This window comes from Mustela putorius, unplaced genomic scaffold, assembly GCF_011764305.1.
Source record: "Mustela putorius furo isolate JIRA1106 unplaced genomic scaffold, ASM1176430v1.1 tig00000905_pilon_pilon_pilon, whole genome shotgun sequence".
Lineage (NCBI taxonomy): Eukaryota > Metazoa > Chordata > Mammalia > Carnivora > Mustelidae > Mustela > Mustela putorius.
In genome coordinates, this window is record NW_025421511.1 from 4,463,114 (window position 1) to 4,487,445 (window position 24,332).

A 24,332-nucleotide genomic window follows, 5' to 3' on the forward strand; every position below is an offset into this window, starting at 1 on the left:
ATGGTCTGTATAACTAGCCACTGGGTCGTGTATGGTCACATACAGCTAGCCACCTGGGCCACGTGTCCTCGTTAAGGGCGAATCCACTTCTGCAGACTTGCTTTAATGCAGCACAGTCAAACAGAGCAGGTGGAGTTAAATCCTCGTGTCAGAAAGCGATGGCCCCAGCACTAAGCATGCCTGTCCACTTCACAGCAACCTGCGGAGGGACGCTGAGCAGCATGGGGGGCGTGATCTTGAGCCCAGGGTTTCCGGGCGCTTACCCCAACAACCTGGACTGCACGTGGAAAATCGAGCTGCCCGTTGGCTATGGTAAGTGAAAGCATTTTTTTTTTTTAATTCCTAAAACTTCAACTTTTTAATTTCTGTCTTGGAAAGAATTCAGCTGAATGAAAAACACACCTTATTCTGTTGACGTAACTGTCTTTAATTGAAAGTGGCTTAGAAATTTAAATAACGCTTTGGCGGAATAACTTCAAGAACAGACAGTTATTAAAAAATCAATTCAGCCATGCAGCTCTTTTCAAAGCAAATTAAATTAGATGGATGATGATAGAGTAGGCACATGAAGTATAAAATGCAGCATCCCTAATTCAGTTATCCATCTCTTTATTTATAGTACCACCTTTTATAGTCTATTTCTGGGATGCAGTAATGGTTGTTGTTCCTTTGGTATGATTTTGAAGGCTTTTTCAAGTTATGACACATTTTAGGACTGTTCTATAAATTTTTGTAATTATATATTGCATTGATTTAGGTTCACGAAAATGGCTTTTTATAATATTTACTTAGGAAGTTTCAGGTTCTCTACCTTAAATAATGGATAATTTAAATCATTATGAACACTAAAATTTCATTTTGCCCCTTTCCAGAAATTCAGTCTTTGTGAAATTTTGACTCCCTATCATGCCTTTCTTTGTCTGTGTCATGGCTTCCTTCATATTTGAGTTCATTAATTTGGGTTTTCCCCACCTGTGAATTTCTCCAAAGCCCCCACTGGTAGGCGCACCACTGAGTGTCCTAGGAGATGGTGATTGAGAACTCATCTACTAAGTGAAATGTCAGTTGAATGATGAATGCACTTAAACCTAAGTGGAAATACCTGCCCTAGAAGATCATATGGTTCATTAGGTTTTCAAAGCTTTGGCTTAAGAATCTGTACCAGGAATGGCAGCAGCTCCGGGAGTGCAGATGCAGAGGACCGTCCCCTTGCTCAGCAGAGAGCAACCAAGAGGCATTGCTGGCAGGAGGGCTTGGCGGACGTCAGTCAGGTGTGCGAGCATGGACATGCTGCAAACAGACATGGAGTTTTACACAGGGAAGTGGGGGAGCACAGTAGGGGGGACCTCATGGGAGGTTCATGTCCATTGAGCTCTTTAAGGGGCCGGCCAGAGAGTGAGTGGGGAGGGGAAGGTGAGCAACCGCAAAAGGACTACAGAGGCTCTCTACTTCTTCCAGAATTTTTAGTGTAGTTTTGTTTTTCAGTCATCAGCTCCAAGCCGTGGGGAAGTAGTTCTGCCCCATGTTCAATCAACATTAGCTCAGCTTTTCTCACAAGTGCCATCTGTGCCCCTTCCATGGGGATCTGAGATATGGATGTGGTGGATGCAATGGTTGAACCAGGCAGTGGGTTTGGATGGGACATGCCTGTGACCCCCGTATTCCAGCAGCATCTCAAGGCCATTGAGGGTCATGGGTTTATTAAACAAATGACCACAATAGTTAAAAGCAGAGATTCAGAGAAACACAGGCCCACTGCAGCACTGACTGCTAGGGTATGGTCTACTGAAATGGGAGATGTGCTTTGCTCATCTGAAAAACCAAAAAAGCCACATGGGGTTATGGCTAAGGCTAACAAACAATTCAGAGGTGTTCAACACAGGGCTTTGCATTGTAAACAGCAAAAACAGAGAAGAAAGAACTCAGCAGGTTTATTATTATTATTGTTATTATTATCCCAAGTATGTCCCACTTCCCTTTCAAATCTCATGAGAAATATATTATTCATAAGTTGATATAAATATTTCATTATCTTGTTTTTCCAACTTGACCATTCTGTGGTGGAGAAGGTTATTGTCTGGCATTTTTCCTCATGTTGCTTACCCGTAAGCCAATATAAAAGATAATAATTCAGGGGGAAAATCAGCCAAGTTGTCTTAGGGTCATGACCTATGAACTCAAACAAAATATTTATTTGAAGAAATGCCAAAATGAAAGAAAAGATTTATGATATGTTACAATTAAAATGATGTAAGTCTTTAAATATTTGATATTGCATGCTGTTGCGTTTTGAAGCTATCTTGAAGAAAATGCAAAAAGAAATTTTATGTCTTAAATCCTAAATATGTATGACATAGTATCACTATCCCTACCTCTTTAGAATAAATGTAGTTATGCTTCAGAATACAGTTGAACCATGAACAGCCTGAGGTTTGGGGTGCTGACCCAGTATACTCAATGATTCAAGCATAGCTTTTGATTCCAAAACAATTTAATTAATAATAACCTACTGTTGATCAGAAGCCTGTCTAATCGATAACATGAACAGTTGATGAACACACGTTGTATGTTGTATTTTCTTTATGTACTGTATTCTTACAATAAAGTGAGCTAGAGAAAAGAAAATGTTAATAAGAAAATCTTAAGGAAGAGAAAATGCATTTATAGTTCTGTGCTGTAAAAAATCTGCGTTGTTCAAGAATCAACTGTAATGTTACAGATTCAATGTCAGGCACCAGGTTTGCTTGTGATAAATTTTATAATCTATAAATATCCTTCTAAACATGAAGTTACAAATGAGGGAGAAGGCATGTAAGTGGTAGAGGTCCCTCAACACGGTGAATATTTGGGGTTTTTTCATCCCTGCTAAAAAAGCTTTCTGAAGTTTAAAAAATTACAGAGCATTTTGCTGATGTCGAGAAAACTTTACATCCTAACTTTCAATCCCCCATGAGATTTTTGAAACTCTTAAGTCAATTTATTTTATCCATGTCTGCCATTTCTTCCTTATAATAACACGACTCAAAACACCACCTCTCGCCTAGCTCTCAAACACACACATTTGAGCTCCCCATTTTCAGCTGCCTGTGATGTCTTTTCATCTGGGGCACCCAAAGGTGTCACACAGACTCCGTTCAAATTCAGATTCATCACTTCCTTCTTCTCCTCCTCAGCCTGTCCCGCGGTGGACTCTCCTGTTTCACTCCGGCTCTGTGTCTCCGGCACTACTGTTCTCCTCTTGGCTTCCCTTTCCCTCAGCCTTGTCTTGACCACAGGATCCCCTGTACGCACCCAAGTTATAGGCAGACATGAGATCACTACCGTGGAAAATTGGAGAAAGGAAGTTTGGGTTTGGAACCCAGGAATCTGAAAGTTTAAGTCAAACACTCCAGAAGTTCCTTATCACAGAAACAAAGAGCGGCATAGCAAAGATGAGCATCATGGGCCTTAATGATAACTTCTTCCCTCTCTGATCTCCCACATTGTGTCCTATTAGTGGAACAGATCAGGGGATTGGGAAGATATGTTTCTAGGGATGTCACTGCAGAAAACTCCCGCGGTTAGGATGATTCTGGTAAGCAAGCTGGAAAGCATTTCCTCCTTCAATGCATAATGTGATGGACACTTTACAGTAGAAATCTGGTAGAGCCAATCAGCTCTTCCAAATGAACATGGGCATTGACACATTGCTGTCGCTTCTCACTGGCGGCCCCTATTCTAGTTCACCCGCGTGTGTGTGTGTGTGTGTGTGTGTGTGCGCGCGCGCGCGCACGCATGCGTGCGTGTATCTGTGGGGGCGGGGATCTCCTAACAGCCCTTTCTCTGTCTGAGGTTTGGGAAACCATTTTAAACAATGTATGTTGTAGTAGCTCTGGGAAGTTCATCAAGAAGTGGGCGCAGTGGGGAACTTGCTTCCGTAAGGCACAAAGAGAAGACCAGTCATTGTGGACACGTACTTAAACTGGCAATACTAAGTACCAAGGGAAACGGTCGCTTAGCCCAGCAGTTCTCAGACTCGGCTGTGTACAAGAATCATTGGCAGGAATGGGTCCAGTAGGTACAATGGAATTCCCGTGGCTGCCCCCTCCATGCTCCCTCTCAGCACTGCTGGCCAGACAGGGAAAGGGGATCCAGAGTTTTCTTAAACATAAATTCCATTTCAATATTTTTAGTTAGTTTCCTCATTTCTTCAAGTGCTGGGGATCTGCACATGCATTCCTGGGTGTAGTTTTTGGTTGCTCGGGGCATTGGTGACTATCGTACTGGTGAGCCCAGATGCTTCAGCTTCCCCAGCTACCTGAACGACACACTGATGCAGAGCACGGTATCGCTGCCTTTCTTGATGTTTTTCAGTCATGGAGGATTTTCCTCAGGGTCGTTAGGGTCTTTCGGTGCAACTGCATTGTGTGGGACTGCCCAAGAGCTTCTCTAGTCCGTTAGTATAGCTGCTACAAGCATAGAGAAATAATCTTTTGATTATCTCATTCTCTCCCATGCCCAAGGTTAGTCGATAGTTTAAACAGGCAAAAGGAGTAGTGACTTTGGCAATATGTGAAAACCACCTTTGCATTGCTAATTATTTGTTCCAGTGGTAACTATTCCTTGCATCCTGTCTCAGGCAGAGAACTCGGCTTTCTCAGTGATGGGGGCACTTCGAGCCAAGGGGTGGACAGCAGGGGTCCTCGGTGCCCATGTCTGGGGGCTCTGAATGGAGTAGAAACCTTAGCACTATCAGTCACTGTGCCATTGATTTGCACAAATTACCACAATGGCTTTGAATCTCCTTTCCTTATCTTTAAATTAAATATCAATGGGATGCCTGAGTGGCTCTCTTGGTGAAGCGTCTGCCTTCACCTCAGGTCATGATCTCAGGGTCCAGGGATGGAGCCCGGTGTCTGGCTCCCTGCTCAGCAGGGAGCCTGCTCCTCCCTCTCCCTCTGCCCCTGCTCCTTCTCCCTCCCTCTCGCTCTGTTGCTCTCACTCATGCGCGCTCTCTCTAATGAATAAATACAATCTTTAAAAATAATAATAAATCAAAAATAAGCAGAATAAATAAATATCAGAAAGCACGATTCTCACAGAGCTCTTCTGAATGAGTGTAACGCCTGATGCGAGGAAGGGGCTATTGGGTCATTGGCTGCTTTTTGTTGCTACACCAGATTCTCTAATGATTTTTATGTCATTTTCTTTCTTTTTCGCAGATTTGGGTTGCTGGTTTGTGTTGCTTTGGCACAAGCCTCATCGACACAGAATGTCTGTCTCTATTTTCTCGAATTTTTTCAAGTCACAGTCAGCAGACAGCAGACGTGCAACCACGTTTTTTGTTGGTTTGTTTGTTTTTGCTTTATCATTGCCTTTCATACTTAAAAACCACCCCTCCGGCTCTGCATGCCCTGCTGTCCAAACTGACTGTGTCTCTGGCCATCTCGGACCCATGCAGGGAGGCGTTCCCTCAGCTCTCAACCGTGAGCTGCCAGAGTTCAGGACGCACTGGAGGCGCTTACCAGAGCGCGTCATATTCACAAGGTCTACCGACTAAAACACGAGGTTTAACCGAGAAGTCACGGCCACATTAGTGTTTAAAGTTTTGTCAAATCCAAAGTCAAAAACCCTTTGTGCGGGTGACTTTTACTGACACTTGGTTTTCGGCGTGCACGGTGATGACATGAGCTCAGAGAGCGCGCGCTATGTTAGTCTCCAAATGGACATTCAGATGGATTCTCGCGTCGCAGTGACACATTTTTACAGCGTTTGGAGAGATAGTAAGAGGATAGCTAGGTAATGCTTCTATCAATCCCTTCATTCTGGCTTCATGATCCTAAACTTGACACAAGTCACTGAAATTCTGATAGCTGAATAATTCCATTTTAAACCAGATTAACGCTGAGCTCTATTCTGTTCCATTTCCTGATGTGTATTAGGAGGTTTGAAATGTGGCTGGGTACTTTATCCTGCTTAAAATGCTAATGTTTCTTCTAAAATTGTAATTGTCACTATTCTATTTCCATGTCAAGTTTAATCCCAAATCAGTAAAGACCCCTCTTACTGTTTCCGTCACTTTGAGATTTTGTCCGTCTTTGACTGCTTCACCCCTGACCTGCTTGCGGCCTTTGGTTTCTCCCCCGACTGTGTCATTCCATGAATTTCAAAATGTATCTCTGGACAAATACATCCGAGGTCTGCGTGTGCATATCTGAAATGAGCTGATTTGAAGCCATTTCCCTGCTCTTTGATTTGATTTGATCCCCAAACTGTGAATGTGTTCTGTGAGTGTCTGGTCTCGTGCTAATTCCCCATGGTCGTCGCACTTTGGGACATGGACAGAAATGTCAATAATTTTGGGTTTGTTTGTGGTTGCTCCCATGTGTGCGTTATGCTTCACAGTGATGAATGTGACAGGTGTCCCTGAAATTCTAGACCACAGGGCTCAGCAGCCCTGACCTAGGCACAGACTCACTCAGAAAAAGGACAGGTTATTAGTAATAAGCTCTTTTATCAGATCTCTGGGCCCTGCTACAAAAGGAAACCTTGTTTCTAATTCAACAGTGAGCGAGGGAATCAATCCAGTGCATGTGCAGGTTGCTAAGTGGTCCAGGAGCTCAGCTGCCTGAGTGTGGACCAGGCCTTCAGAGCCCAGAGATCCACTAGTCCTCCCTCCCCTCCTCCCTCTTTAAATTAAGTATCTTCCTCCCCCCTCCCCCCTCCCCCCTCCCCCCTCCTCCGTCCCCCGCCCCCCCTCCCTCCTCCTTCCTTCTCTCCTTCTCTCCTTCCTCCCTCAATCCCCCCCTGCTTTTTTCTGCTTCCAAATTTGACCCACATATTTGTTGAAATTTAGGGGAAAAAATGAACACTTCATTGATGGTTCTTCAATAAAGTTAATTACTTAACATTTTAAAAATATTCACAGACATGTTTTAGGTTGTAGCAGTACCGCCTACTCCTATGTTGTCTGTAACACGGCGGTGGCCGAGACCAGGGCAGACCAGGATCCCTCTTCCCGGACGGCTCAGGTGCTGCTAGTGTCACAGGAATTTACTGACTCATTCTAAGATGCTTCTAAGTTGTGATTGACTGGTTAAAGATCTTTCCCTCAGGCCAGGTTTTCCTCCTGCTTCTTGCTTCCTGGTTCCCTTCCTAAAGTTTCCCATGTTCTTTTATTTTTTTAAGTCTATTTTATTTTATCTTATCTTATATTCAGGAATCTCTACACCCAAGGTAAGGCTTGGACTCCTGGCTCTGAGATCAAGAGTCACACACTTTCCCAACTGAGCCAGCCTGAGGTTTCGCACATTCTATTCCTTCCATCCTTCCTCTCCTTGTCACGGTTGAACAGACTTAACATAAGCGGTCTTCTCCAATCAGAACTGGAATATTTCCAGCATCTTGAGGTTGTTAGCTCTCGCGCAGCCCGTTTGCAAACTAGGAACATGAGCGTTTCGCCAGCTGGGCTCAGGTGTGAATGTAGCCCTGCGTGTCCGTTGCTGCCCTGGACATAATACCCAGCACTCAGGGCCTTCGCTTGCTCGCCTGTCGAATCGTGATGGTACTGATAAGGACTTTGCTGGGTAATTGCGAGAAAAGTGTTTGCTCATTGGTTGGCCTCACATTTACTCCCAGACAAAGGGCCACTGCTTATCCCTCAATGCTTCCTCGCAAAGTTCTCTCCATCATCGATAGAATCATTCTTCTGGGATCACGATCTGTGTCCTGAGTGCCTGTGTTTCTTTCCTACTCTACTTGGACTTTTCTTCCTCCTTTTGCACTGAATGCCGCTCGTGGTAACTGTATTCCCCATCAGGACCTAAGCAGAAATGTTTATTATCCTTTTACTCCTCACGAACACTTACGTGAGGCAACCCATGTAAGCATTATCTTCAGTTTTCCAGACCTAGCAAGCATGTGTCAGATATATTAGATGAGAAGTAAAAATAAAGCTTCTCTTAATGATCAAGGGAGAGAATTACACAGAGTGATGCTTTTCTCACGGGTTGGGAGAATAATTGGTAATGGCTATTGGAATTCTCAGTTTAGGCTTTATAAACCTAAATTAGTTGCATGGATTTATGTTTAATGCCCTTCGAGCCCTCTGTCAACTATTTAAGTGACTTAAAATATTTCAGTAACAGTAGTCAAATAAATTTTCAAAAAATTCCACGAAGTTATAATAAATAACTAAATGATTCTGATTTTGATTTCCTCTAAATCTGACATTCTCCTAAATTATCAAGAGGAATTTCCTCTAAATGCTTCTAAATTATCCTCTAAGATGAACATGATACCAGTGACGCTGGTCATTTGGACAGTCCTGTAGTGTGCGACCCGAGCCAGGCTCTTGACTGAAGTGTGTAAATTACCGTGGGATTTCTGGATCGGGTTTCTTGCAAACATCCGTAGTGTGCTTCGTGTGCATGACACAATTGGAATGATCCTTTGTTAAATTAGCAAGTCTCTTGTGTGGCGGGACGACCATCCATTTAAAGTCCACTTGGAATGGCTAGGGCATTTTCTTAGACCCATTTTGGCTTCTTTCTCGATAAAGTTGTAAATGAGTGCACGGATGATTAGACACAGAATTACAACCTTGCGTTTACGGCTGTAATAATGTAACAGGGCTGGACAAAATCATTGCCAGATGCGAGTGCCAGTCATTATTCTAAGTATTGTAACCTCATGTCTCTGTGATGTACTCCTGTAATCACACTGGACCAAGCCGCTGACTTTAGGGACGTTAATGACACAGACAAAGGTCACATCGCCAGTGGGTGGCACAGGCGACACTGAACCAAGGTGTGTTGTGGCCGGAGCTGGGAGCTGTCTGGCACCCAGACTGAGCTGTTCTGCCTCCTGGAGAATCAGTGTGGGGAGACCGATAGAGCTTGAATCACTTTGGATAAGCATTGATCTCACACATTCTGGTAGTCATTTCCATTAATTTTGCGTGTTTTTTCCCAGGTGCACATATTCAGTTTCTGAATTTTTCTACGGAAGCTAATCATGACTACCTGGAAATACAAAACGGCCCCTACCACACGAGCCCCATGATTGGGCAGTTCAGTGGTCCGGACCCCCCCTCGGCCCTGCTCAGTACGACGCACGAAACGCGCATCCACTTCTACAGCGACCACTCCCAGAACCGGCAAGGGTTTAAGCTCACTTACCAAGGTAAGGGATCCACGAAGTGCAGAGACATACCTCCTCGCTTGAGATGGTACTGAAATCCAGACCTCCGTGTTTGGTGACAACTGTGTGTAGCTGGGCCCAGGGGCTTCCAGCCACGTCACAGAGCCGAGGCTGTCCGTGTCTGCACAAACGGAGGCACGGAGGGGGAGCACAGCCCGCCCGCCTGGCCGTCCCCACAGCCTCACGCTCAAGCCTTGCCAGCGGTCACTGCCTCCCCACGGCCGACATCACACTCCTGAGTCACCCGCTCAGCATCACACCTCCTCCCTCTTGTCACTGTCCTCTGAGCCGCGGGTCCATCGTGTCCCTTCCGGACCAAGGAGTGGAGAGTCCGCTCCCAGTGGCTGTGGGACTGGCAGCGGCCCTCATGCTTGGGACCTTGCCTCAGCTCAAAAGAGTGTCTAAAGGTATTATTGAAGCCGTTTCACATGACGTCAGAGAACCAGTCCAGTGCCTGGATTTCTGCTTTTCTCAAACCATCTAAATATAAGACTTTTAGATGAGTCTGAACCCAGCATTATCGAGCCATTTCTAACATGGGAGAAAGTTCAACATTTTCCTCTCGTACCCAATAATTTAGGAGGCCTTTCTTGAATATTGTTAAGTCAGACGAAGCTGAGAATGTCAATAGGGCTTGCTTTCTTGTTTCTCAACGTGGCTAAATCCTTGCTTTCTTTAATTCCGTAGACTGTCTTTGAAATTAAGGGCTTTACTATTTTCTTACTAAAAGGTGATGGTATTTTATGTTGAAGTTTTAGACATTGTTACTTAAGTCGTTACTTAAATATAAAATATACCTTTAGATTTCCAAACTTGGGGTCCCTTCAAATACAAAGTCCACGTAGGTGGCCAAAACGGGGGAATGAAGGCGGGGCCGGGGAGGAACAGGGCAGGAGGCATGACCGAGCCTCGGTGCGCAGGGTCTTCATTGCTTCCAGCTCGAACTCCTCCCCTCGCCCCTTAGGAAAGTGTCACCTCCTGCTTGGGACGTGCGCATGCACACACACATGCACACTCAGGTGCACACACATACACGGGTGTGTGCGTACACATAGGGGTGAACAAGCATATTCATGTACTTACAGGGACACACACACAAGTGCACACAGAGACACACAGCTGCGCACACATACACGGGGCACATACACAGGCATATGCACACACACAGGTGTGAACAGACACATGTACGCACACAGACTCATGCACACACAGGGCCACACACACTCATAGGCATGTAAACGTACACAGGCACACACACAGGTGCACACAGAGACACACGCACACACATACAGCAGCACACATTATGTTCATGATCATCATTTTATTATTTATTTATTTATTTATTTATTTTTTAAAGATTTTTTCTTTATTTATTTGACAGAGATCACAAGCAGGCAGAGAGGCAGGCAGAGAGAGAGGAGGAAGCAGGCTCCCCGCTGAGCAGAGAGCCCGATGTGGGGCTCGATCCCGGGACCCTGAGATCATGACCTGAGCCAAAGGCAGAGGCTTAACCCACTGAGCCACCCAGGTGCCCCCATGATCATCATTTTAAACTTGGTTCTTATAAGGTGCCGTCTGTTCCTCAGTCGGCATGATCTTGATGTGTGAGTCAAGAAAGATGTGCGTAATTACCATGTCTTCCACAAACTTCCGATTAAGTGATTTATCTCTTTTGTCTCAAGAACTTTTGAAAAGCCTTCTTCATTGTACATATTTTTAATACTGAATTCAAAATTTAACTTGTCTTTCCTTTTGGCCTCCAAAAATCAAATACAAATTCCCATGAATTTACGTGAAAGTTTGGGAACTATACTTTAGTATAGTTTTGAAACTACACTTTATCTTACATAACACTAACCTCCAGAGTTCAAAAATGTTTTTTGTTTTATTTCTTTTGCTTTTTCCAGGTAGGGTGATTTAGGCCATATCTACCCATTTTTAAAGCTTTCAATTACTTGAATCCAAAAAGAATGGTCTAAAATAAATACATACACACACACAGAGTCTAAATAGAAATTATCTAGACGAGAGGTCATACGTTGCTGCCATTGGCTGGCACAATATTATTATATATATTTTCTCTAAAGGCTTAATTTCTATGAGAGAGAGACACAACAAGAGAGAGCACAAGCAGGGGGAGCAGCAGGGGGGGAGAAGCAGGCTTTCTGCTGAGCCAGGAGCCCGATGCACAGCTTGATCCTAGGACCCTGGGACCATGACCTGATCTGAAGGCAGACGCTAAAAGACTGCACCACCCAGGCACCCCCAAATGTTATTTTTTAAATTTAACTTTTAAATATTTAGAATCAGATTTCATACGATTTGCAAAATATCCATAGATCCACTTTCCTGTATCTTGCAGTGTCAGAATCTGCAAACTTTTGGTCTGTGTTTGCACAGAGGGACGGCTCCCCCAGGTGTCCTAGTGGCGGCCCCCACAGAGGGAAGGCATTGATTTCAGAAGTTTCCTGTAGTCCCTGCGAGCTTTGATCGCTGGTTTTGCCTCTGTGGCCTTCAAACGTTGTATTTGGTGAATTCTCATCTAGGCCAAACATCTGGTTGCCTGAGCAAATGTTTTATTTACTTGATGCCTGACTCTAAGTATCCACATCAAAAAATAAATAACTAAGCAAATACTTCCTAAGAAAGATATCCTTTTATTGTAGGCAATTAATTTCCTATAAATTAGAGCTGTAAACATAAGTTAAATAAAACGAATGGGAACATGAATTTGAGGTGTTCCAATTTCTTGAAGCGTATCATATCTGACAGGGATGGCAGTTAGGGAGCTTATCAGTGTTTCTCATTTTATGAAATTTATAAATGGCCAAAATGACACCATTCTGACTGGTATGTCACATCAAAATTCTAGGTCCTACTTGAATTTATAAGTTAAGTTTATAATTAATAACTCGTACGAAGATGCATAAGTCATGCAGATAAAACTTGTCATTCTGAACGATGTCTCTGCCATATCCCTTGTTCTGAAACCCTGTCATTTATTTATGGCCGTGGAAAGGTCAAAAGTGGTACAGTGGATGTAGCTGTCCAGAAGTTAAATGACTTATACAGAACTTGAGATACGGAAGGTGAAGAGCCGTGTTGAATAAAATTGAGTTCATGTGCCCTATTTCTAAGTCAAAGGCTGAAAACAGAAGGGTAGCATGAAGATATTTATCAGTTCTTTAGATTTTGGAAAATATAGCAGACATCGGGAAGACCATGGCGCGATTCCACTGGCATTCCCACTGCACACCTGTGATTAGACACATGAGGCCGCGTTGCTTGAGATTGATAGGTGTCGATAATAGTTATTTTCCTAGACCCAAACAAAGGATTCCTGGTGGAAGATAAAATCCAGTGTGTTTTCTTCCTCTTTTCCTATGGGTGTGGGCTTATTGGTACTGAGGTTTTTAGAATGTTTGTGAAATTTGGGGTCATTAAGAATTTTAGTGACTCTCTCTTGCTTTCAGTGTTTGTAAGTCAGCATTTGGAGAAGTTGAATATTCCTCTCTCTCTGTGTCTCCTTCTTACATTAGCATGTAATAATGTCATGCCAGAAAAGAACTAGGTAATTTTAATTACTTTAGCACTAGGGAGTAAAAACGCCTTCTTTCTTCGACGAGCTACTCTTCTTCATTTTCCTTTTGCTCTAGGTACTAAGCACCTTTATTTTTTTTTTATTTATTCATTTATTGAATCCTAAAACTGTGGAATTTGAGGGAATTGACTCTGGGAGAAAAAGAGATGTTGCTTTGTAGAAGCAGATTTTTTCCCCTTCAGGAGGAAAGGCAATCAAACTGCCTCTCTGCGCAGTGAGCCGCTGAAGGTACCTTCGAGCTGTCCACGCAGGCGCGCTCACTGCTCCTGGTCCACACCACCGCACTTTCCTGCGCGGAACTCCTGTGCTTCTAAAACGGGTCGCTCTCCTTGCTTTCGCCGTGACCCCGGAGCTGCCCTGGGTGGACAGGAAGGGCGGGGCTGGTGTCTACTCTGTCCTCCCCCATCTACGTGTGCGAATCAAGTTCTCGACAGGCAGCTCTTTCTATGGACGATTCTCTCACATTTAAAAAAATGCTTAAAGGGATGCCTGGGTGGCTCGGTTGGGTGGGCGACTGCCTTCGGCTCAGGTCATGATCCCGGAGTCCAGGGATCGAGTCCCGCATCGGGCTCCCAGCTCCACAGGGGGTCTGCTTCTTCCTCGGACCCTCTCCTTGCTCATGCTCTCTCTCACTGTCTCTCTCTCTCTCAAATGAATAAATAAAATCTTAAAAAAAAATGCTTAAAGCCGTGCACAGCTGGTAGCTGCATCCATTCCCACCTCCTCTCGGGCATCCTAGTTCTAGAGGCAGGAAGTGCCCCCCGCAGTGGTGGTCCGCCTTGCAAGCTGACCCGCCTTCTCCCGCAGATAGTGCGGATTTGCTCTTCCTTCTGTGGGTTGGCCGAAAGCAGAGGTAACGGTCTCAGTCGGCTGCTCCCTTAGGAGACCGTCCGTCTGCACCCCAACGCACTGGACAGCACATGTCAGCTGTGTCTCCTGGGTGACGGCACCTTCAAGAGCCCGCATCTCAGGTGAGATTCGCTGCGTGCTCCCCAGGCAGTGCTCCCCAAGCTTCTGAGGCGGTCGAGGAAGTGGATTCTCAGGGCACTGTGTTGTCTCTGGGACTCCCAACAGTTCCTTTTGATTAAAATCAGACATTTCTCCACGAGAAAAGTCGACTGAGCCCTCCTCCTTGGTCAGTCGAAGCACGAGACAGGATCGTCGTCGCCGTCCGGAGCAGGCCGCTTGGCTTCCCACCCCAGCCGGGGCTCCGGGCTACCCCAAAAGCATGGGATCGGCTGAGACCTTAGCGCAGGTGGAGGCCGGCTTCAGCAGGAGGGCCTGGGGTCAGGGGGTTTAGGTAACCGAGAAGGAGCACTGGGGTGGGGAGGGGGTCATCGGACTCCAGGTGAGAGCCAGGGTCATTACCTTGTTACTCGGGCAGAGAGCTCGGCCGTGCCAGCGGCCCTAACGGCCGGTCTAGGACACAGGGAGCTCGTGGGCGGTGCCCGCCGAGATCCGACCAGCTGCCAGGTGGCTCAGCTGCTGCTGGGCCCCCAGCCGGGCTTTTTCACGCGGCGGGAAGTCGCACACCTGAGGAGGCTTCAGAGGTGGGCGCGTCCGCAGCCTTCCCGCGTGGCACAGGCTGCGGCTGCCAGCGGACACGGGGCAGTCTGCGTGCACGTGGCTTGACCGCTCCTTCACATGACGACGCATGAGGAGCCTCTATTATCTGTGCCCTCGTTGGTGACATATTGTCATAATTGAAGCTTGTGTCGGTGCCCCGGGGGCACTGCCGACTGTGCATAGGATCTTCCAGTGAGGAGGCGCCCCGCGGGAGGAAGTTTTATTCTATCCTTCCCACGCGGTACCCGCCGTCCATTGAACACGTGTGTGCGTGTCTGTGGCTTTATTAGCAGCTGTGCCGTGTGTTAGAGTTTATTATTTTTCAAGCAAAACAAGAGTGAGAACAAACTGCTGCTCTCATTCTGAAAGAGTCTGATAAGGAAGGAAACCGGCTGCTCGTTGAGACACAGTGTGGGATCCTGTTCTTTTCGTGAACGTGGGTCCGTAAAGTAAATTTAGACCCAAAGAACAAGGTCGCAAGCAGGCGTGTCACACACCGTGGATACTTGCTGAGCCGTCCGGCCGCGGCTTTCAGTGTGGGGTGGCCCTCGGGAGCGGCGGGCAGCCTCGCTGGGTGTTGGCCAAGTTGTTACGGGGGGGAAGGGGCCCAGCAGGGGGAAGAGAAGAGGAGTGTGTGTGTGTGTGTGTGTGTGTGTGTGCGCGCGCGCGCACGTGCGTGAGTGAACGTCTACGGACCTGCCAGTGTGTGTGTGTGAACGTGGGGGGGGTGCTTGTGTGCAGGTGTGTACGTGTGCATGTGCACCTATGTGTGCTTCTGTGTGTTCATGCGTATGTAGTGGCAAGAGAGGGAGACACGCTGATTTGGGCTGGTTTTCTGTCCGAACAGTCCCTATTTTCATACTCACTGCACAGTTTTCTAAGCTACTAGTTTTCAAGCAGGAGGTGATGATTTTATAAAGCAATTGATAAGGACAGACATGCCACTGGTCTGTGAGGCATGTTCCTTCAAGGCAAATTTTTTTTTTTTTTTTTTTTTGCATAGGTTAGAACGCTCTTTTCTTTCGGACGGCTCTAGATTTTTTTCTCTTGAAGTCTGGTACTTTGTAGGAGTAGATTTCCACAGTCAAATATTATAGTTTATAAGATGAAGAAAAATAAAATTAGATAACACCTTTGTAGGCTGTGCGAATATTCTCTTGATGCTAGATTGCAAATCCCAAATTTGCGAGCTAAAAGCCCTTTTTCTTTTGCAAACAATTATGAGAGCTTTGAATTTCATTAATAATTGTGATTATGGTGCCGGAAGAAGTCCTTAACTAGGTAATTTCTCCTTCTTATGGTCTTAGGAATTCCGTGTTATAATGTAGCCTCACCAAAAAGCAGCCCCAGAAAACTCATAATATTATTGGCAAATTTTTGATTTTGTATAAAGGAAAGTTTTATCTCCACACTGAGTTCTAAAGCCTCCATTCAAAAGAGGATGGTGAGTTAAGAATCCTCCAGCAACCCCTTTCCTCTTAGTATCCCTCTATTAATCATCAGATGTGCTACAAATAAAATGGAATAGATTTTTAGCACACCACAGTTTATGAAGTCCCCTGCCTGGACCACCCTATGAGATTTCCACTCTGACCTTGGAGAGCCGACAGCCCTCCCGCCTCCTGTGCTAGTCCAGGGGACATCTGAGTGGACTTGTGGGACAGGTGGATTCCTGCATGGCCCCCTGGGGGGACTTTGTCTCCCTCCAGGTTCTAACTTGTTCCACACCCTGCGGGAGCCAGTGCCGCGCATTATCTGCAGCTGCTGAAAGACCTTGGCATTGCTGCATCTCCTGATTTCTGTTTCCTGCTTGCAGTCATGCCTGAGCTGTTTATCTGACTCTTGTCCGGACACATACAGTTGCAAATATCAAAATAAGTAATGAAATGAAATTAAGGATTATTTAATCTGCTAAATACAGAGAGGGTTTAACTATACTGTTACAATTTAAAATGTATTTCACGATTCTGGAATTTGCAGCGACACTGTGTGTCAACTTCACAGAACTTTAAAAAGTTCTACAGGAACTTTTAAAAAAGATAGTGTTATGCCCGAGTTTTCGTGTTTGAGAGACCACCAAGGAGCCAAGCACCGATGCAATCACACGAGGATTTATTTGACAAGCTTAAGCTTGGGCCCAAGTATACCCGACACAGCGGAGTAGGGACTTGGACCCTGAGCCAGATTACAGTCAGAGTTTTTAAAGGCAGAGTAGGGGTGGACTCGGCGGTGGGTGACGACAGAGGGGATTATGGATGATGTAAGTCTCCAAGGATTTTTGGAAGCAAGGTCTCCAGGACCTTGAGGGCCTAGCTGTTGTTGGGAGAAAGGTTATTTATTACCAATAATACAAATCTTCCCATGAGACCCTTTAGATGTATCAGTGGGCCACATGCTTGGGAATGATTCTCGACACTATCTTGGAGGTTTCGAGATAAAGTTTCCTAAAGCAATTGTTAAAGTAGACTTACAGGATTCTGGTGGGACCTGTCGGGGTAGAGGGTTGGTCAGGCTAGGATTGTCCTTAGCAAAACCTCAAGGTGAGGGCAGTTGAGTCCCCCACTCTGTCTGTTTGAAGGGCTTGTCAATAGGTGAGGAATTTTAATGATTTTCTTCTGCCTCTGTTTCCCACATCAGCTAAACTTGAGGTGGGATGGCCTGAATTTTCTCAGCATCCACAATAGAAAATAGATTTTTAAATTTTTTAAAATTAGAAAATGGAATAAATTTTTTAAATTTTATTTGTGATGAACAATCAATAAATCAAAACATAAGAACCACATTATTTCTTAGTCAACAACACTTAGACTGGAGTGCTAGTATAATTCTCTTTTAAATTAGAAGGAAATTAGGTCCACATTCGCCTGACATTCTTTATGGGCAATTTTTACTATCATTTGTTTTACTTTTCTTAAAAAGTCAATTCACACCATCTACTTTTCTTCCAAGGTAAACCACCATCAAATGTATTGTTGGTATGTGCTTTCCAGGTTCTAAAGCACGCAGTTAGCTACTTATTAATTGGAAGTTGTTATAATTCTGTTACTACTGATAATTAGCTGTTTTACTTAGGATGGTGAGCGGCAACTTGGAGAAGATACGTTTTAATACTTATTGAAGGGGCGCCTGGGTGGCTCAGTGGGTTAAAGCCTCTGCCTTTGGCTCAGGTCATGATCTCAGGGTCCTGGGATCAAGCCCCACATTGGGCTCTCTGCTCCATGGGGAGCCTGCTTCCTGCTCTCTCTCTCTCTGCCTGCCTCTCTGCCTACTTGTGATCTCTGTCTGTCAAATAAATAAATAAAATCTTAAGGGGAAAAAAAAAAAAAACTTACTGAAAATGTTCATCTTAAGAAACCGTGTGTGATCACAGCCTTCTGCACCGAGACTACCTAACATCTTACGCACGAGCTTCATTCTGTCCCTTCCAGCCTACGAACTCCAGAACTGCCCGGACCCACCTCCTTTTCAGAATGGTTACATGGTCAACGCGGACTACAGCGTGGGACAGTCCATCTCGTTCGAGTGTTACCCCGGGTACATTCTGCTTGGCCACCCAGTCCTCACCTGTCAGCACGGGATCAACAGAAACTGGAATTATCCCTTTCCGAGATGTGACGGTAGGCTAACCGTTCTTGGCAACAATTTAATTTTTCGTGTGTATAGTAGTGCGTTAATTATTAAATGGAGATATTTAAAAATCCTTTCATTTACTCAACAAATATTGATTAGGAATCTATTACATTAAACTCATTCTACTTACTATTTCAGGAATATATCATACGCCAGTAAATTAATATGCATAAACAGGTCTTGCCCTCATGGAAATTGTAAAGAAAACAAAGTAATAAATGCAAACATGTGTAACACAAGCCAGACCCAAGGACGGTGTTTGGACGACTGCATGGAGAAGGAGGGCACTGGCTTGCGAAGTGACCAGGGACATCTTCATGATGGGGCAGTACTTAGAATTATAGTCGTCCCACCAAATTATGGAGGAGAGGATGCTTATAAATTTTACCCTCAACGGTTTTTTCCATTTTTATTGTTAAACTTTTACAATAATCATACATTGCTTTTATATTTAAGAAAACTGATTTTATTTTTGTAGTGGGCCTTAAAGTGTGTGTGTATACACACACACACACACACACACACACACACATATATATATATATATATGATTTTTCTACTCAGAGATGGAGTATCCAGGGTAGAAAAAAATAGCGGAAGCAAAGACAGGGTGTAGACACTGTCTTAGGAAAAAAGTAGTGCATTTCAATAGTGCGTGATGGTCAGTCAGGGTTTCTTGGGAGACGTGGGGATCAGGTGGTGACGGACGGAACTCTGGATTCATCAAATATCCCTAGTCTGAGCAGGAATCACTTCTTTGAAGCTTCTCTTTGACTACCTGATATTTTAGATGATTTTGAAATTTTGGTAATGTCACCAAAGCACACCAAAGTGCTTTGTTTATGAGACAAGCATATGAAACAGAAAAGTTCCTGTAAACCTAATATTAGAACATGTAATACAGAAACCTTTGAATGAAAAAATAATGAAGGGGTATGTGGCTGGTTCAGTGGGTTAAAGCCTCTGCCTTCGGCTCAGGTCATGATCTCAGGGTCCTGGGATCGAGCCCCACGTCGGGCTCTCTGCTCAGTGGGGAGCCTGCTTCCTCCTCTCTCTCTCTCTGCCTGCCTCTCTGCCTACTGTGATCTCTGTCTGTCAAATAAATAAATAAAATCTTTAAAAAAAGAAAAAAATAAATAAATTATCCACTCTGTGGCCATCTGAAATGCTAAACACTTATATCCCACCAGTAATATAGGAAAGGGAACTTGGCTGTGTTTGAATTTCTTCTGAAAAAGTTAAAAACAAAACAAAACCACTGTTGGACTTTTTAAATTATATTTTTCACCTGTATTTTTCCATTCTATATTATTATAAAAAAACTATGAAAAAAGAACTTTAGCTGTATTTTTAATTCCTTATCTTAAAAAAAGGAATAAAAATTAAGTTACCCCAATCTAATGCAAATTTAATAACATATAAAACAACATTTAAAAAATTACTTTATAAAACTAATATAGCATCAGTATATCTAGTGCTTTTTATTAAGACACTTAAAAACCTCTTTACTACTCCCCATTTAAAAATTCATTTATTTGCATATCTATGAAATACTCGGAATCATCACAATTAAGCCCTTTTCTTATTTGTAATGTTCACCTGAGTTCTTTGTATTCATATACACATGGAAGACGGCTTGGCTTGATATAAAAATGTAGAATTAAACATTTAAAAAGGCTTCATCACTTTGTCGAGGTCTGTTTTCAAATATAGAAATAGCCGCTGGCTTAGAATTATTCTGTGAGCGTGAAAGTAACAAAGTGTATTGTTTGTGATGTAGCCCAAAGGGGGTGCACCTTGTATAATGACGTCGTGATGTGTCACACTGCCCAGAGTTGGCCAGACTGAAGCTAAGGGCCTGCCGACTCCAGCTGAAGGACTGAGAGCCGCCCCAGACCATCCTGAGGTTGGACGACTGACTATGACGACTCACAGAACTCACTAAGCTAGTGGACTCTGCTTGTGGTTTATAAGAAGGAAAGGGCACAAGAAAATCCTGGGGAAAGAAGCCCAGGTTAGAGTCTAGGAGGCTGCATCACTGATCTCAGGGACCAAGGGGTGAGAGTGTGCCCGAGTATCGCCAACCTGAGAAGCATCCTGAGTCTTAGTGAGCAGAGGTTGTAACTGGGGCTCCCTGAGGCAGGTATGACTGATGGATGGATGACCTGGTGGTTGATGTCAGCTTCTGGACCAGCTGATATGTTGTAACTCAAAGACAGCAACTTAGAATCCATCCGGCATAATCAGCCCATGCTGAAACTACCGGGTATGGCCAGCACCCACATGAGATAAAGACACGCCACCAGGTGTGTTCTTAACCCCCCTCCCAACCCACAGCCCCCAGAATAGAGGCCTAGACCTCTCTATAGACAAGGTCAAATTCTTTACTACCCAAGTATTTTTACCATCATATCTCTCTTCATATCTATAATGTCATAGACAAAATAAAAAACAAAACAAAACATAAAATTCAAATAAAATTATATCATAAAGTGAATTATCTAGGCACCAGCCAATGTATGTTTAATATCTTCTCCATATTGGATAAAACACACACAAAAAATAAGCGGAGGGTATTATTATATAACAGAAGTTATTTTATCTGTTTTATTTCATATATATATATATATATATATATATATACACATATATGTATGTGTATGTGTGTGTGTGTGTGTGCATATATATATATATATATATATATATATATATATTTAACATTATAATGTATTAGTAGCCCCAGAGGTACAGGTCTGTGAATCGTCAGGCTTACACACTCAGCACTCACTATAGCACACACCCTCCCCAGTGTCTTTGTTCGCTGACAGTGATGGGCTCTAAGATGTCCATTCTTTGGTTACGCTCCTCATAAGACACGGGCAAACTGCTGATTATGGGGGAAGCTCACCTGAAGTGTATTTTGTTAATTCACATTGGATTTCTAGTTCAGACTTATTCGTGGTGTATAGGACAAATGTACTAGAAACAATCTTCAAAGGTCCAACCTTATAAACCTCAGAAGAATCTCAGAATAGATGAGAGATACTTGGGAAAAAACAAAACATAGAAAACTTTGAATAGCTTCTGGCATCTTTAGTAAAAAGTGAACAATTTAGACAATCAAGAGTCAAGAATTCTGAATCTTAAGGCATCCGTCTTCATAAGCATTTATTAAACCAATTCATAGGTACGTGACAGTATTAATATATTTATTGTATAAGGATTTATTATGTAAAGTGGTGTATTATAAATTCATCTGAAAACTATCTGGACTAAAAGTATGCTATCTATTAAAGTAAAAAAGAAAAAATAGGTCTCAAAATGACTTGAGAAATTAAGACATTATTTTTTCCAATAGCATAATTATATAGAAGTCTCAGTTTAAAAGATGGATTATAATTGTTAAAATATGGTTAAAAAAGACTTATTAGTTTACTAAATGTAATTTGACAATTAAAAACTTATTGAGTTTACTAAATGTAATTTGACAATTAAATATGCATCTCTACTTACACAGTTTAAAAATTTTAGATTTTTTGTTGACCTAATCTTTTATCACTGAAATATTTATGTAGTTATACACTTAGGATTTTTTTTTTTAAGTTAAGTACTGTCCTATTGTTGCTCAACTTAAAATGCAGTAATAACTGGTGGGAACTATGTGGACAGAGATAATTAGTAGGATAACTTAATACGTTGCAATTATCACGTTAGCAACGTCTTTCAGACCGACAGATTTTGTAAGCAGAACGCTATTTGACTGCATAATTGACATGAGAAATTCAACCAACCAAAGGATGTTATATACATAATATTTAAAATTAAGGCTTACCAAGTTGATTGCTGAATAAATAATCTTTTCTAATAGTTTAGAATAAAAATGGCATCCTGAGGAATATACTTTTTACTTATATTTATAAATATTTATACTATTTATGTATATTATAATATATTATGTTATATATTGTATATACTATTTATGAAAAGTATATAAAATATTTATCTTATAAATATTATTTTAAATATTTCCATTATGAAGCAGTCCCTAAGATAGAGTACACTATGTCCCCCTATCTAAAAACCATCATAAGGAAACCAAAGTTATTGAAGGAAAAAACATAGGTCAAAAATACCTGTAGAGTTCCACACATCCAGCGAGATCAGGCATTCAGTTCCTGGTTACGTTAACAGTCAGGAGTTTAAAATTCATAAACACCCAGGCCAAATGTAGGTACTTGTTGTGCACTGCTGTAGGCTTTTCTTCAGCCTCCTGTTGAAGGGTAGGCAGAAATCTTAATATAATCCTGGAGAAAACCATCTGTAAATTATCTGTAACTGTCCTGGTGGGTATTTAGGGCTTTTAAAATTTAATTTCTGATTGAAATCACTTAAGCTCTTTCTATCCATCTCAATTCAGAGACAGTCACTTTGTACACATTTAAGTGGAGGAAGAGCCCAATAAAGACATGTCTTGGCGCCCCTTGACTTTTCCCAAGTCTGTCCTCAGGTGGAATGAAATGATGGTGAGTTTCCACGTCCCTGTGCTGAGGTCCAGCCTGGCCACCAGCTCATCTTCCAATATCTTCTGGCCCTGGTTTCCCATGGGCAGGAACGGGTGAGACACATCCATCACTTTTTGTATGAGCCACCTAAAAGCTCACGTCCTCAAACCAGGGTGAGGTGAACAGAATCCACGGGGATACGGCAGCGATGCCCCGTCCAGTGGAGTGGGGTAGGCAGTGAGGACGAGGCGGGGGGCATTTTACATATAAGTAGGCACTGAACAAACTCCACACTGAATGACACATTCAGGTTGGACATCCCCTCCGTCATAGTCACCGTACCTAATGCTGGCTCTAGATTTTGCTGCAAGCGGACAACACAGTCATCTTCATGTCCATAGTTTTCTCTGGAGAATCACATGCAGAAATAACCTGATAACTCTTTCCCATAACCGTACCTCACACAGCAGTCCCTCCTCCCTAACCTATTCTTCACAGGCGTGCGCGTCAAGAGTTGTAGACAACACTCCCTCTGACCCTGCTGGCCGCCAGTGGGTGCCTTCATCCTACAACAAGCCATTCTGCGACACCGCTGCATAGTCTCCCCGAGGAGAGCTTCTGATCCCACCGATGAAACCCCCGGGCCCACAAGGCTGCCCCTGCCCTGCCCCAGTTTGGATGCCAGTCCCAAGTCCAGACTGTCACTGGTGCCCCTCATTGACTGGCTGTGATTCAGGTCTCCATGACTCCCTCCTCCTCCTGGATGACTTTACTAGAGCAACTCACAGAACCCAGGAAAATACTGTACTTACAAGATTGCAGATCAGGGGTGCGTGGGTGGCTCAGTTCTTAAGTGCCTGCCTTCGGCTGGGGTCATGATCCCAGGGTCCTGGGATCAAGCCCTGTGTCGGACTCCCTGCTGGGCAGGGAACCTGCTTCCCCCTCTACCCCTCTCCCTGCCTCTTTTCCCTCTCTCTCTCTCTCTGTCAAATAAGTAAATAAATAAATAAAATCTTAAGGAAAAAAATTAAAAAAGGTTACAGACCAGTCCAGAGGCTATAACTCAGAAGCAGCCAGATGGAGGAGATGCAGAGGCCGCGGTGGGCTGGAAGACAAGCAGGACGGCGTATTCTCTCCGGGAGAACCATCCTCCTGCTGCCCAAGTGTTCGCCAGCCCAGAGGTTCTCCAGACCCCATGCGTTGGGGTTTTTATGGAGTCTTCACTACAGATGTATGATGATTAAATCACTGGCCAGTGGAGATTAAGTCGACCTCCAGCTCCTCAGTTCTGTGAAGGTTAGGATGCAGCTGAGATTTCCCGTCCTCCGATTACTTACCTGGTTCCCCGGCAACTAGCGCCATCCCTGGTGCTTTCCTAGTCCCCTTATTCATAGCTCAGGTGTGATCAAAAGGGTCTTGTTATGAATAATGAAGGATGCCTTTATGTCTTTCATCCCTTAGCTTTTATCCAAGGTTTCTAGAGTCCTATGCGAAGAGCAGGGAGGAAGACCGCATATTTGTCTCTTACTACAAATCCCATCACCGTGGGCACTCCCAAATACAAGAGCGACTGTGTGTCTAGTGACTCTTCGGCTCCTGGAGTGGGGGACAGTCTGACAGCACGTCACGTCTGATGGTGAAGCGTAGTGCCTAGTATGCCCATGTGCTCTGTCCGGCCAGCTGGTGACCTCCCTTGTCCCTCTGTGACCAGGCTCCCAGGCTGGCAGTGAGGAGCTTCGAGGTGCCCAGCTTGGCAGGGCTGTGCCCATCCTCTGGTGACCAGGTGCCCCTCACAGTGGCTTCAAGACTGATCACCTCAGGATTCATGCCACCTTAGATCCCACATCCTCTGT

General features: G+C 43.9%; 1 protein-coding gene across 2 annotated transcripts in view; it reads left to right on the forward strand.

Annotated features, from left to right (window-relative positions):
* CSMD1 (CUB and Sushi multiple domains 1) overlaps positions 1-24,332 on the forward strand; it is a 1,951,187-nt gene that overhangs the window by 1,773,460 nt on the left and 153,395 nt on the right. For both annotated transcript variants that reach the window (XM_045086171.1, XM_045086170.1), the window contains 3 exons: positions 196-312; positions 8,953-9,162; positions 17,776-17,964. In XM_045086171.1, coding sequence (XP_044942106.1) covers positions 196-312; positions 8,953-9,162; positions 17,776-17,964 — 516 coding nt within the window. The remainder of the gene's footprint in view (positions 1-195; positions 313-8,952; positions 9,163-17,775; positions 17,965-24,332) is intronic.